Raw genomic sequence first — 14,152 nt, 5'->3', positions numbered from 1 at the left:
AGCTTTGCAAAGGGGCTATATGACCCATTAAGAAAAACTTCATTATAACTTTTGCACTTAAATTTATATAGTGACATGAATTTTAAGTCATATCGCCCAGCCCTAATATATATATATATATATATATATATATATATATATATATATATATATAGCTTTCTTTTTGAAAATAACTATCAAAGTGAACTTGTGTGTGTATAGTGTTCTGCGTCTCCATTTTTAAACTTCATGGATTAGACGGCGTGTTATAGTCTTTCCTGTTAATGTCAGAAGGAAGGAGAAACAGGCCTATTGTTTTTCCTTTTTCTTTTTATAACCTCGCTCTGTCTACATTTCAGCCCCCATGATCCTTTGATCTGTCAAGAGGAAGGAGCCAGACTGTCTGTAATAGAAACCTTGGGCCAAACAGTCACACCAATATGCAGCAATGCATAACCTTGTTTTGGCCTGATCACATGCAAAATGGTATGGTAATGAATTTGTCTGAGATCTTCAGTCAGTAATTTCCACAGCCCAGACAGTTGTAGTGACCAGGCAAGAAGTAGGGTCAGAGAAAGTCGTTTATAGACGTATACGTCTGGTCTTAAAGGTCTAATAAAAATGGGCAAGGAAATCTTATCAATCCCAAAATGAACATCCCAGCGGTGAAAGGGCACAAGGTTTTGTGTTACATGGTCCCCTCACCTAGAGGATGATGAAGCCCTGGAAATGACCATTCTGATGTAATATCAAATGCTAGCATCCCAAAGACTGCTTTCCTGACAAAATTCCTGTAACAAATAATCGTGATCTTTTTCATTAAAATAACAGGCTTCAGTACATTAAACTGTTTGATTGAATAAATGATTGATCTTGATGTTCGTAGTTAGTGCATAGGTTTAAGTTGTCCATATTTAAGGATCATCAAGTAAAACCCCTGGCAAAAATTATGGAATCACCACACATGGAGGATATTCATTCAGTTGTTACTTCATAGCAAATAAACATCTTACATATACAACCCCAATTCTAATGAAGTTGGGACATTGTGTGAAATGTAAATAAAACAGAATACAATGATTTGCAAATCCTCTTCAACCTATATTCAATTGAATACACCACAAAGACAAGATATTTAATGTTCAAACTGATAGACTTTTTTTGTTTTTGTGCAAATATTTACCCATTTTGAAATGGATGCCTGCAACACATTTTAAAAAAGCTGGGACAGGGGCAGCAAAAGACTGGGGAAGTTGGTGAATGCTAAAAAGACACCTGTTTGGAACATTCCACAGGTGAATAGGTTAATTGGAAACAGGTGAGTGTCATGATTGGGTATAAAAGGAGCATCCCCAAAAGACTCAGCCGTTCACAAGCAAAGATGGGGTGAGGATCACCACTTTGTGAACAACTGTGTGAAAAAATAGTCCAACATTTTAAGAACAATGTTTCTCAACTTTAAATTGCAAGGAGTTTAGTGATTCCATCATCTACAGTCCATAACACAATCAGAAGATTCTGAGAATCTGGAGAACTTTATACATGTAAGCGGCACGTTTTTATTTGCATTTTACACAACATCCCAACTTCTTTGGAATGGGATTGTATGACACAAAATATTTTTTGTTCAATAGCTTTGTGAAACATGTACGTACCTCAAACAAAGTTTAATGAACTTAATGAATGGCATAAAAGCATCAAATCATCACAAAAATTAACTTAATGATAGTCATTACTTTGTTACTCGCACTTGGGTTTTTGACTTCATGAATCCTTTGAGTAATTCAGCTTCACTACTGACAATATTTTCCATCAAGCTGGTTACAGGTTTTTGTTTCTTTGTTTGTTTGTTTGTTTTTTAAAAGGAGTTGACAGATTAGATTTGGAGGACAGAACCTTGTCATGGACCAGTTTTATTTGTGGAACTGTAAAGTATTGGCCTTTGACTTTTTTCATGATATGTCCTTTTGTTTGCTGTTCCCTCTGCTTTGCTTTTTTTAATCAGTGAACAGATTTGCAGTTTCAGTGCCAGCTCTTTCATTTAAGCACAATTTAAGTTGGTGTCATCTTTGAGAAAACCTATGCTCTCTCAATGCGTTGATTTATTTTCATAATGTCTAGACATCTTTTTCTTCATACATCCCCTGGCAAACATTATGGAATTGCTGCACAAAAGCCCTATTTAGTCAGGAAGTGGAGTAAAGTCATTTTATCACAAGGCGTCTGTCATATTTGTGGTCAACTTGCATGTCAGGAAAAGAAATGTAAATGACAGAGATGTACGTGGCTACTCTATGAATAAGCTTGACACACTGCCAGCATACTTTAAAAAAATAAGAAAGAAAATTACCAGGATTCTGGTATTTTTAATTTTCATGTTCGCTCCCCTGATGCAACAGATCCATCTTGATTGTCACTCTCTGTTGTTTCTTAAGTTATGTGTGTACATGTGCCGAAGCAGCACACATGGTATGAACACCTCTTATATCAGCACAAAAAAAATGTTTCCCCTCCCACTTACTTTTTATATAATGTGTTGCTTTGATATTTTTATATATATATATATATATATATATATATATATATATATATATATATATATATATATATATATATAGTGGCTTGAAAAAGTATTCAGTCCCTTGGTATTTCAGAAATTTTAATTTCATGGCATTTCAAATATAAAAAGTAAATCAGGCTTCTCAATATTAAATTTTTCTTTCTTCGACTCAAAACTGAAAGTAAATCTCTAAATGTGATATAAATTAATTAAAAATATAAAAGCCAAGATGATGGCTTCCATCAGTAATCAGCTCCTTTGGTATAATACCTCTAAATAATCAGTTTAATTGCCAGTTTTCTTCGGACAAGTCAGGGGATGGATACATGAACATTTCCAAGTCACTGAATATGTCTTAAACTCAGTTGTGAAGAAATACAAACAGTATGGCACTCCATGGTAAAGCTCTGTGGAGTAGACAGTTGTCAAAAACTGAGTGACTGTGCAAGAAGGAGAGCGTGAGGAAAGCCACCAAGACACCCAGACAACCCAGAAGAAGTTACAGGCTTCTGTAGCTGTGATTGGAGAAATTGTGCATAGTGCATGTTTTGCATTTTGTATCCCCAGTTATACAGCATCATGATGAAGTGGTACAGAGGAGGGTTTTCTTTGACCAGAACATCTAATCTACAACCCCTGGCAAAAATTATGGAATCACCGGCCTCGGAGGATGTTCATTCAGTTGTTTAATTTTGTAGAAAAAAAGCAGATCACAGACATGACACAAAACTAAAGTCATTTCAAATGGCAACTTTCTGGCTTTAAGAAACACTATAAGAAATCAAGAAAAAAAGATTGTGGCAGTCAGTAACGGTTACTTTTTTAGACCAAGCAGAGGAAAAAAATATGGAATCACTCAATTCTGAGGAAAAAATTATGGAATCACCCTGTAAATTTTCATCCCCAAAACTAACACCTGCATCATATCAGATCTGCTCGTTAGTCTGCATCTAAAAAGGAGTGAACACACCTTGGAGCTGTTGGACCAAGTGGACTGACATGAATCATGGCTCAACACGAGAGATGTCAGTTGAAACAAAGGAGAGGATTATCAAACTCTTAAAAGAGAGTAAATCATCACGCACTGTTGCAAAAGATGTTGGTTGTTCACAGTCAGCTGTGTCTAAACTCTGGACCAAATACAAACAACATGGGAAGGTTGTTAAAGGCAAACATACTGGTAGACCAAGGAAGACATCAAAGCGTCAAGACAGAAAACTTAAAGCAATATGTCTCAAAATTCGAAAAATGTACAACAAAACAAATGAGGAACGAATGGAGGAAACTGGAGTCAACGTCTGTGACCGAACTGTAAGAAACCGCCTAAAGGAAATGGGATTTACATACAGAAAAGCTAAACGAAAGGCATCATTAACACCTAAACAGAAAAAAACAAGGTTACAATGGGCTAAGGAAAAGCAATTGTGGACTGTGGATGACTGGATGAAAGTCATATTCAGTGATGAATCTCGAATCTGCATTGGGCAAGGTGATGATGCTGGAACTTTTGTTTGGTGCCTTTCCAATGAGATTTATAAAGATGACTGCCTGAAGAGAACATGTAAATTTCCACAGTCATTGATGATATGGGGCTGCATGTCAGGTAAAGGCACTGGGGAGATGGCTGTCATTACATCATCAATAAATGCACGAGTTTATGTTGATATTTTGGACAATTGAAAGGATGTTTGGGGATGATGAAATCATTTTTCAAGATGATAATGCATCTTGCCATAGAGCAAAAACTGCAAAAACATTCCTTGCAAAAAGACACATAGGGTCAATGTCATGGCATAGGGTCAATGTCAATGAGCAGATCTGATTTGATGCAGGTGTTAATTTGGGGGATGAAAATTTACAGGGTGATTCCATAATTTTTTCCTCAGAATTGAGTGATTCCATATTTTTTTTCCTCTGCTTGGTCTAAAAAAGTAACCGGTACTGACTGCCACAATCTTTTTTTCTTGATTTCTTATAGTGTTTCTTAAAGCCAGAAAGTTGCCATTTGAAATGACTTTAGTTTTGTGTCATGTCTGTGATCTGCTTTTTTTTCTACAAAATGAAACAACTGAATGAACATCCTCTGAGGCCGGTGATTCCATAATCTTTGCCAGGGGTTGTAGGCTTGCATCTCAGATGTACCTTCTGACAAATTGTAGCTGAACTTTCAGGTCTTCTTTTTAATAAAATCCTCTGTATTTCTTCATAATTGATGTAAATAAAGTTCAAGAAATATTCAGTGACTTAGAAATGTTCATGTATCGTGTTTGTATCATTCTGACCCTGTATGGATGATCAGAAATAAATTCAATTGCACCCATTTCGTGTTTTTTTTTTTTTTTTTTTAAGTTAAAGTTCATAATGTGTGCTGTACATTCCACCCTGACAAAGAAATCATTAAAAGCCAAAAAAATTACCATGACATTCATGACCATGATGAGTATGTCAATGTAAGACCACAACTTAAAAATCCTGCAGGTTGTATTAATAAATACTCATTTGTGGTTTTAAGTGTTTCTCATACAAAATCTATACCAGCTTGAGGTCCTTTAAGTCACATGATTAATCAGGCTCTTTGCTTCCTGTGCAGGTGTGAGCATTTCCGTGCACTGCTGAATGAAACTGATGAAGAGTCCATAGAAATCCACCAGTTTTCGTACCAGGTGTACAGAGCCTTTCTGGAGTACCTGTACACAGACACCATTAACCTGCCACCAGAGGAGGCTATTGGTAAGCATTACCAGGGACACATCTCTCTGTCTCTCTCTCTTACTCCCTCGCTCTGTCAATTGTGCACTTGTATTGCCAAAGCAGTCATTGCAGTAAATAGAATAAGAAACCTTTTCTCAAGTCACTTCAGTCTTTGAAAAACACTTCCATGAAATGTAATAAAAATCCAGGCGCACAAAATGAATACAAAAACGGACCTGATTTGCAGAGCTGTTTTTTTTTTCCTTTCCTTCTTTGCTCGGTGATTTTTGTGTGTGTGTGTGTGTGTAATATTAGCTATAGTAATTCTTTTTATTAAGTTATTGTAAGTATTTACTTGATTTAAAACAGTAGAACGTCTATCTGTATGCAAGTGTTGTTTCTTTGGCTACAGATTACAGTGTTTTTCTGGAGTGTAAGTATCTACACACCATAGACTGAATATAGAAATAATAAAGACAACAGTTTTAACCATGTATATGAACTTCATGCATTTTCTTTAATTTTGATCTTAAATCCAATCATGGCGTTGAATTCCCCATGAAAACCTATAAAACACATTACGTGTATATTCAGGTTTTTACCTTGTTTAGTCAAAAATATGAGTGCTTAATTAAATTTTGGAATTGCAGCTTCTTATTTTCTATTTAAAATTTTGGTTTAATTTCTTTGCATTATGTTGAATCACATCGTATTGCACCAAATCGCATTGTTCACATTGTGAGGAATTGAAGTGCTGTCAAATACATATCAAATCACAACGAATCAGGAACAGGGGTGAATCGTATCACATCATATTGTCAGTATCATCATGTATCGCTATATGTATCTTATCACTGGTAGTGTATCGAGATGCGTATCAAATCGTTGTCATTGATGAGATTCACATGCCTAGTGTGTGCGTCTTTGAAGGGTTCTATCATTAAACAGTGCCTGCTGAGTTTGTATTTTGTGAGTATGTTTCTCAAAACAGGTTTAGATAGTCTGTAATGTGTACTGTTTGTACAGGGCCAGATACTGCAGCATTGTATCTTACTTTGCATTTTGTTTGTTTGCCAGACATCATAATAATGGTCTTTTAGGTTTGAGGAAAATTGTTTAAATTGAATATGTTCCGAAATTTGGATCTGATCTTGTGCCTCTAAAGTGTTAGTGGAACAGGATGGCTGAAGACCAGGGCCCGTATCCTCGATGCATCTCAAAGTCCCCTCAAAGAGCTCCTAACATAGCCTAAAATATCCTGGCAAGGACTCCCAGACCAAGAGACAACCAAGAGGTCTCTGAGCAGATCTGAGCAAGGAGGGGACAGAAACTCCTATCTTTGTGAGGAGGCGGAGTTGATCTCATTCCTAGGTATGACACTTAGTCCTCTAAGAGCTGTGAATGGTTGTCATGGAAAGGGGAGGAAAACTAACTAAAACAAATGTGCTCCTAGTTATGAATGGACAGTGAAATCAACCGATCATATAACCTGAACTGCATTAAGATGTGTAATTGTGAAAATAATTTGTCATGATGATGAAACTCAGCAAAATTAAATGAATTGTTACACAACTTGAAAATGTTCACTTCACTCACATGCTGAATATATACAGTTGTATGCAAAAGGTTGTGCACCCCTGATAATTTTCATGATTTTCCTTTATAAATCTTTGGTTGTCTGGATCAGAAATTTCAGTTAAATATATCATTTAGCAGACAAACACTGATATTTGCTAAGTGAAATGAAGTTTCTAGTATTTGCAGAAAGTGTGCAATAATTATTTAAACAAAATTGGACAGGTGCATAAATTAGGGCAACCATGTTATTTTATTGATTTGAATACATTTAGCACTAACTATTGGAACACAAAATTGGTTTGTTAAGCTCATTGACCCTTGACCTCCTTACACAGGTGAATCCAATCATGAGAAAAGGTATTTAATGTGGCCATTTGCAAATGTTTATCCTCTTTGCATCTCTTGGAACCTCTAAACACCTCTCAAATGACCTGAAAACAAAGATTGTTCAGCATCATGGTTTAGGGGAAGAGACAAAAAGCTACCTTCAGCTGTCAGTTTCTACTGTGAGGAACATAGTAAGGAAATGGAAGACCACAGGCACAGGACTAGTTAAGGCCCAAAGTGGCAGGCCAAGAAAAATATCAGATAAGCTGAAGCTAAGGATGGTGAGAACAGTCAACCCACAGACCTGCTCCAAACACCTACAACATGATCTTGCTGCAGATATTGTCTCTGTGCATCGTTCAACTATACAGCATACTTTGCACAAGGAGATGTTGTATGATGCTGTAATACAGAGGAAGCCTTTTCTGCATACAGCTCACAAACAGAGTCGCTTGAGGTATGCTAAAGCACATTTGGACAAGCCAGCTTCATTTTGGAATAAGGTGCTGTGGACTGATGAAACTAAAATTCAGTTATTTGGACATAACACAGGGCGGTATGCATGGCTAAAAAAGAACACAGCATTCCAAGAAAAACTCTTGCTACCTACAGTAAAATTTGGAGGTGGTTCCATCATGCTGTGGGGCTGTGTGGCCAGTGCAGGTACCGGGAATCTTGTTAAAGTTGAGGGTCACATGGATTCGAGTCAATATCAGCAGATTCTTGAGAATATTCATGAAACAGTGGCAAAGTTGAAGTTGCGCCGGGGCTGGATCTTTCAACAAGACAATGACCCTAAACACTGCTCAAAATCTACTAAGGCATTCATGCAGAGGAACAAGTACAACATTCTGGAACGCCATCTCAGTCCCCAGATCTGAATATTATTGAAAATCTGTGGTGTGATTTTAAGCGGGCTGTCCATGCTCGGAAACCAACAATCCTGAGATGTTTTGTAAAGAAGAATGGTCCAAAATACCTTCAACCAAACTATAGGAAGCGTTTAAAGGCTGTTATTTCTGCAAAAGGAGGATATACTAAATATTGATGTATTTTTTTCTGTTGGGGGTGCTGATCCAAGCAACCAGTGTTTGGATCAGCAAAGGAAAATCATGGAAATCATTTGACTGCCAAAACGTTTACATACAACTGTGTATATTAAAAGTGTGAAGCCTCAGTCCAACCGAATAATAAGCCATGAATAATGAGCCACGTATGGGTGTGTCAGCGATTATTTGAAGAATGATCCACGTTTTAAGCCGTCACGTATCCACTATTACTATGTATCTCGCAGTGTGCCCCTAGTGAGCCACGGCTGACCTGTTATTTGAGCCCCGTCCAGCCCTCAAATGGCTCATGTTGTCGCATTTGATCCTTGTCAAGCCACATATGATCCATGTAGCACCATGATAATGCGATGTTGGTGCACATTTAGGCATGGGTTTGAGCCAAACCTCCAGCCCTCCCACAGTTGGTCCCTTTAAAGTGTTGGTTTTCAATTCACAGCATCCATTCAAGATGTCACATTTTTTTAAACACAGTCCAAAAAAGACACTGCACTGCGTGAGTGTGCGCTGCCGCAACTGTGGATCACTTCCACAAAAAAAGACACCACAATGAGGTGGCTGCTTTAATTATATACACCCGCTGCCACAACTGTGGATCACTTCCAAAAAAAAAAAGTATTTCTTTATTTCTTCCACGGCTTACAGTCACCGTGATACAACTTTCAACTTTGTGTTATGTCTGCAAAATCGCTCTTTCACGTGCTCTTGTTCTGTCTTCCTGGACAGCTCTGCGCTCCTTCTCGCAGCTTTACTGGCATTATTTCTTACGTGGCTTTAAACACACAGCCGCTTTAAACACACAGCCACTTTGACACTATGATTCAACTTTTAACTTTGTGTTTGTCCATTATTGACTGCAAAATCACTCTTTTGTGAGCTGGCGTTGTGCCTCAATGCTCGTTTTGCGCACAAGTCATTCCATCAGTGCGCACACAGAGCGGCACTCAATCTCATCCATTAACAAGATATTAAGTCTATCAGAGACATACTTTTACAGCTAGGAATGAACATGTAACTGTTTTACCAAGCTATAAAAACTTTAAAAATAGTTACCTTTAAGTTATTCCAAAATACTTGCCTCATGGAGCAGGAAAGAGAGGATAAAAGCGTCCAGATGAAACAGTCTTCTGTGATTCCAGAAGCGATTAGAGGTGTTTTCTAAATCCAGGGTTTGCCAGAAAATGATTAATCCGCTACAGAATAATTATTTTATATACGGCGTCCGGTGCTCAGATCAGGTGGAATTATTTGCGTGATTGTGTGTGGGCTGAGCTGCTCCAAAAATAGCCTCTCAGGTCCCATGTAGCTGCCAGGCGCTTGGATAATGGGCTTTTAGCAGCCTCGTCTGCACCACAAACATGCCTCTATAATCCTCGTTAGTCATAGTAGTAACTCATACACAAACTGCCCCACGCTGTTGGAGCTAAATTTTGAACATCTTGAAATTAGCAGCACGCTCAGAGATGATCCTCATTAACCGAAGATACTGCCTCTAAGAGTCTCTCAGAGCCACCATTCTCCCACAATAGTTGAATAAGTCCTCTTGTAGCAATAAAACATGCTGTGTGGCTCATTATTTATCCTTCATTATTTGGTGGTACCAGGGCTTTAGGCTTCTTAAAAGTCCTCCTCCCTCCTTTTACCATTTTGGCACCTTAGGAGCTCTTAAGAATTCAAGGAATTGTAATGGGGCTTTCACACCAGAAGCATCAGCTGCAGGAGAAACGTCGCAGATCGGTCTAAAAAGCATTATCTTCCATGAGACGCTTCGCGTTTCTGATGTGACGCCAAGCCCTTTTATGAATTTCACTCAGAACGGGATATTGACCTTCCTGCATGCATTGTTTGTTGTGTGCTGATGGTCTTTTAGTTAGTTTTTTTTTTTTTGCACACAACTCCAAATGCAGGATCTTGACGGGATGTTTTTCATATTTATCTGTTATATGGACATTTGCCCGGACCTTTAGTACCATCAAGCGCAACTGATTCCATAACTGATTTACATATTTTCAGCCAAATTCTGAGGGGAATTTTGAAAGGAATTTGCCTTTTTTTGGCAAGTGGAGCCCTACATGCCATGTCCTTTAGTTCATTCACTGTCAATGTTGAATGTTCCTTCATAATTGATTGTCAGGCCTAAGTAGGTATTATTGATTGCTTTGGTTTATTCAAACATGTAAATAATAAAAATATTTATCTAACTCATAGAAACAAGTGCACTTCCGGGGGGTTATAGTATTATTATATCATAATATTATAGGGGTTATCTGGTACATGTTCGATTTCATTTATTCCTGATATAAATATGTACTGACTTCTCTGGTATCTGGATTGTTTTTTTTGTTTGTTTGTTTGTTTGTTTTTTGAAAGAAGAGCAGTATTGCCCTTCATGCTACCAGAACCCTGATATTTGCATCAAGGCTTCATAACCCATATACAAACAAAGGCCTACTTTACCAGGGGCCGCCTGAACAAACCCAGAGATGTCCCACTGTGCCATCATTCCTATTTATTGTATAAAGGAATATTTAAAATGATTGTAAATTACTATGTTAAAAGATGCCGGGATTGGTCAAAATAGCAAGTTCCGTGGGCCTCAGTAGAATTCAAGATTTCAGGACTGAATAGTCAATTTTAACAGAGGTTCAGACACTCGCTCACTGACTCCATTGAGCCTGTGCTTTAGTCGTGCCCTGCTAATTTCAGGGAATTTATATTTTAGTTTTATGTTTTAGTGCTAGGGTCCACGTCTGGCAAAACATTTGAATAAGACGGTCTAATTAAATTAGGAGTCTTTCCTCCGTTGATGAAAAATGCATGTGGTGATGTGCATGTAGCAGGAATTTCACCTTGCTGACGTGCAGAGTGAAGTCAGGGAGGCAGTGCTGATTGAAGTTGCCCATGTTGTGTTTATCAGGACTGTTGGACTTGGCTACATTCTACAGAGAGACTAGGCTGAAGAGGCTTTGCCAGGAAACCATTAAGAGAGGCATCGCTGAAGAGACGGCCATCACTCTGCTCTCTGCTGCTGTCAAATACGAGGCACGGGTACGATTATATATCCCTGGATACACAGCCTCATAATGTCTTGATACAGGCCTTCTTGTTACCTCACAATTTCGAACGTCAGGTTTACGCACCTTGAATGACCAGATGACCCTTTGCATTTTTTTTTAGGATCTGGAGGACTTCTGCTTCAAGTTTTGTGTTAATCACTTAACAGCTGTCACACAGACTCAGGCCTTTGTAGACATGGACCACGGCCTGCTGAAGAACTTTATTAGTAAAGCCAGCCGCTACGGGGCCTTTAAAAACTGACTGAAGTCCCTCACGGGGATGGCTTCAATGTGACCATGTGCACTGAGGTTTCAGCAGCGCATGCCAGAATGTGGAATTGTGGCTTGTGAAGGGCCAACAGATTTTGTTGTTGTTGTTGAAGCCCTTCACTTGAGCAGATAATTTCACTGATTAGTTCTTCCCCTTGACCGAAACATGCCGGGTTGCAGTAAAAACCTACAGCCTGTTTCCTTTCACAACACGTTCCTGCCCTACACTGAACTAAACAGGAGGTTCACTTCTTCAGTACCTTGTCATTTAGAGTGTAGACACCAGATGCAAAAAGCCAAATTATGTTTCCAGTTCTTTCCAGTGTGCAAGAGTCATCTGGTGCGTGACCCAATTTTTTTATCCGACTTTATTGCATGGCGTATGCAGAAGCCGCTGGGAAGATCTGCAAAGGGCTGGAAGGTTGATTTTACTTTAAGATTATGTCCCCATTCAAGAAGGTCACAGTGGGAATTATTCTGGAAATGTGTGTTTTGTCTCACAAACTTGCAGTCAGGTCAGACTGATCTTCAGTATAAACCCTGTCTTATACAGTGCTTACACTCCAAGGAGTCAGGCTTCAGCCTAAAGCTGTCTGCGAACAATGGTGATTTGGGCTTCTTTTCCACTAAAACTTTCTGTAAGCATGATGATCCTGCATTTAGTTTAATTTATTCTCTCTTGTGTGGTCCTGCCCATAGTGTGCATGGTGTGCAAGCATTCTTTGAATGTCTTATGGTATGCATCACTGCAGATAGTGGAGCACATTGGTCAGGGGTCCCTGAAGAGCTGGATGCAGCTGTACTGTTTTGGGCACCAGCTTCATCTAATCACCACCAAGTTATGACGTGAAACTGACATTTGAGTAGACCTGAATTAGATGATGATTTGAGCCACTACTCTGTGGGCGCGTGCACGCAGCAGGTTTAATGTGTCATGAAAAGCACTTTGGTGTCACACACACACGGACTTTTGCAAAGAGGGACCAGTGAGAAAGCTGATTTATTACTTTGTTCTTTTTTCTGTCTCTGAAGAACTGACAGTACATTTGGCTATTGTTGGGTGAATGTATACTTGAAAATGCTGTATGAAATATAGTCGACTGCATTATGGGGATTTGATCTTGGATGTAAGCAGTGGTGGGCACAGCTAAGCAAAATGTTAACTTCGATAACAGTTAATCCGCTAACTGAAAAGTTACCTTTTATGAAGCTAAACTGATAAACCCCTAAAACATTTAGCGGAAGTTACAAATAAAAGCTAAACCGATAACTTTCAGTATTGATTTCAGTACACTAGCAGCTACTGACACAACAATGAGCCAGTGCTTCTGTGTCAGATTAGCAGCAAAAAGAGACCTGGTGACCGAGGAGAAGGAGGAATACAGACAATTTCTCTTTACACAATAGATTCGATGGCATATCATGCAAGTCATCAACAGGCAGACAGTTTTAACTTATGGTTAAAATTTTAACCAAACTAATTCCAGACAAGTTAATTAAATTACCGTCACATCTGGCGTTTTATAAAGTGAAAATATCAGCTATATGTTTGAAAATAATGCACTCATTTAGAAGGTCTTAATGTTTGGGAAACACATGCTGCAGTGCATTATGGACAAAGTTTCATGGCAGAAGAAATGCATTGACACACTCTGATCAGGGTGCACCTCAACCGCTGCACACAGACAACAGCATTAAACTCTTGTATATTGTGCCTAAAACTCTGGTGAATATATTTTCTGGGTTTATAGACATTGTTATTGTTTGTTTTATGTAAACATGCCAGAAGCTCGGGTTGTTTCTCCATTCTGGGGAGAAAGTCAAGTTTGCTCTTTAATGTCCTGCTTATTGTCCTTTGTTCTCTTTGTTCCAGAGTAATATATATAAGATGACATAGACACAGACTATTTGGAGCATTTGTTTTAGCAAGTTTTCAGGGTCTCTACTGCCATCTACTGGCCAGTTGCTGCGGTCTAAACAGCACAGAGAATCCACATGACAACAATTGTAAATGAACATTATACAGCCAAAATGTACATTTTATGCTTTTCATCACATTAATAAGAGGCTGCAGCAACTCTCTGGTGTGCAAGGATTATGGGATATCTCAATAGGGTGAATATTGCCATGAACACTGTCATCTACTGGCCAGTAGATGGCAGTAGAGACCCTGAAAACTTGCTAAAACAAATATTCAAAATAATCTGGCTTCTGGCATGTTTACATAAAACAAACACAATAACAACATCTATAAACCCAGAGAATATATTCATGAGAGTTTTAGGCACAATACAAAGAGTTTAATGCTGCTGTCTGTGCACCCTGATCAGAGTGTCTCAATGCATTTTTCCTGTCGTGAAACTTAACCCATAATGCACTGCAACATGTGTGTCCCAAACACTAAAACCTTCAAAATTAGAGCATTACTTTAAAACTAAAACATATAGCTGATATTTTCACTTTATAAAACGCCAGACGTGATGTTAATTTAAATAACTTGTCTGGAATTAGTTTGGTTAAAATTTTAACAATAAGTTAAAACTATATGCCTGTTGATGACTTGCATGATATGCTGGCGAGTCAGTATGGTGTAAAGAGAAATGATCTTTTTTTGCTCTCTCTCT

At 38.3% G+C, this 14,152-nt stretch overlaps 1 protein-coding gene across 3 annotated transcripts in view; it reads left to right on the top strand.

The window, feature by feature from the left end:
• The window catches only part of rcbtb2 (regulator of chromosome condensation (RCC1) and BTB (POZ) domain containing protein 2), a 65,851-nt gene extending 53,166 nt beyond the window's left edge, over positions 1–12,685 (top strand). The window contains exons 10-13 of one of the 3 annotated variants that reach the window (XM_034168450.1): positions 5,130–5,269; positions 11,120–11,250; positions 11,380–11,554; positions 11,716–12,683. In XM_034168450.1, coding sequence (XP_034024341.1) covers positions 5,130–5,269; positions 11,120–11,250; positions 11,380–11,520 — 412 coding nt within the window. In that variant the 3' untranslated portion in view covers positions 11,521–11,554; positions 11,716–12,683. Of the gene's footprint in view, positions 1–5,129; positions 5,270–11,119; positions 11,251–11,379 lie in introns of those variants that run through there. The other 2 variants (XM_034168449.1, XR_004560157.1) reach the window with 2 other exon arrangements.
• Positions 12,686–14,152: the final 1,467 nt, after the last annotated feature.

The sequence above is a fragment of the Thalassophryne amazonica genome, chromosome 4 (assembly GCF_902500255.1).
Source record: "Thalassophryne amazonica chromosome 4, fThaAma1.1, whole genome shotgun sequence".
Classification (NCBI taxonomy): Eukaryota; Metazoa; Chordata; class Actinopteri; order Batrachoidiformes; family Batrachoididae; genus Thalassophryne; species Thalassophryne amazonica.
The sequence above is the reverse complement of the archived record's forward strand: the minus strand, read 5'-3'. Positions and strand labels throughout refer to the sequence as shown.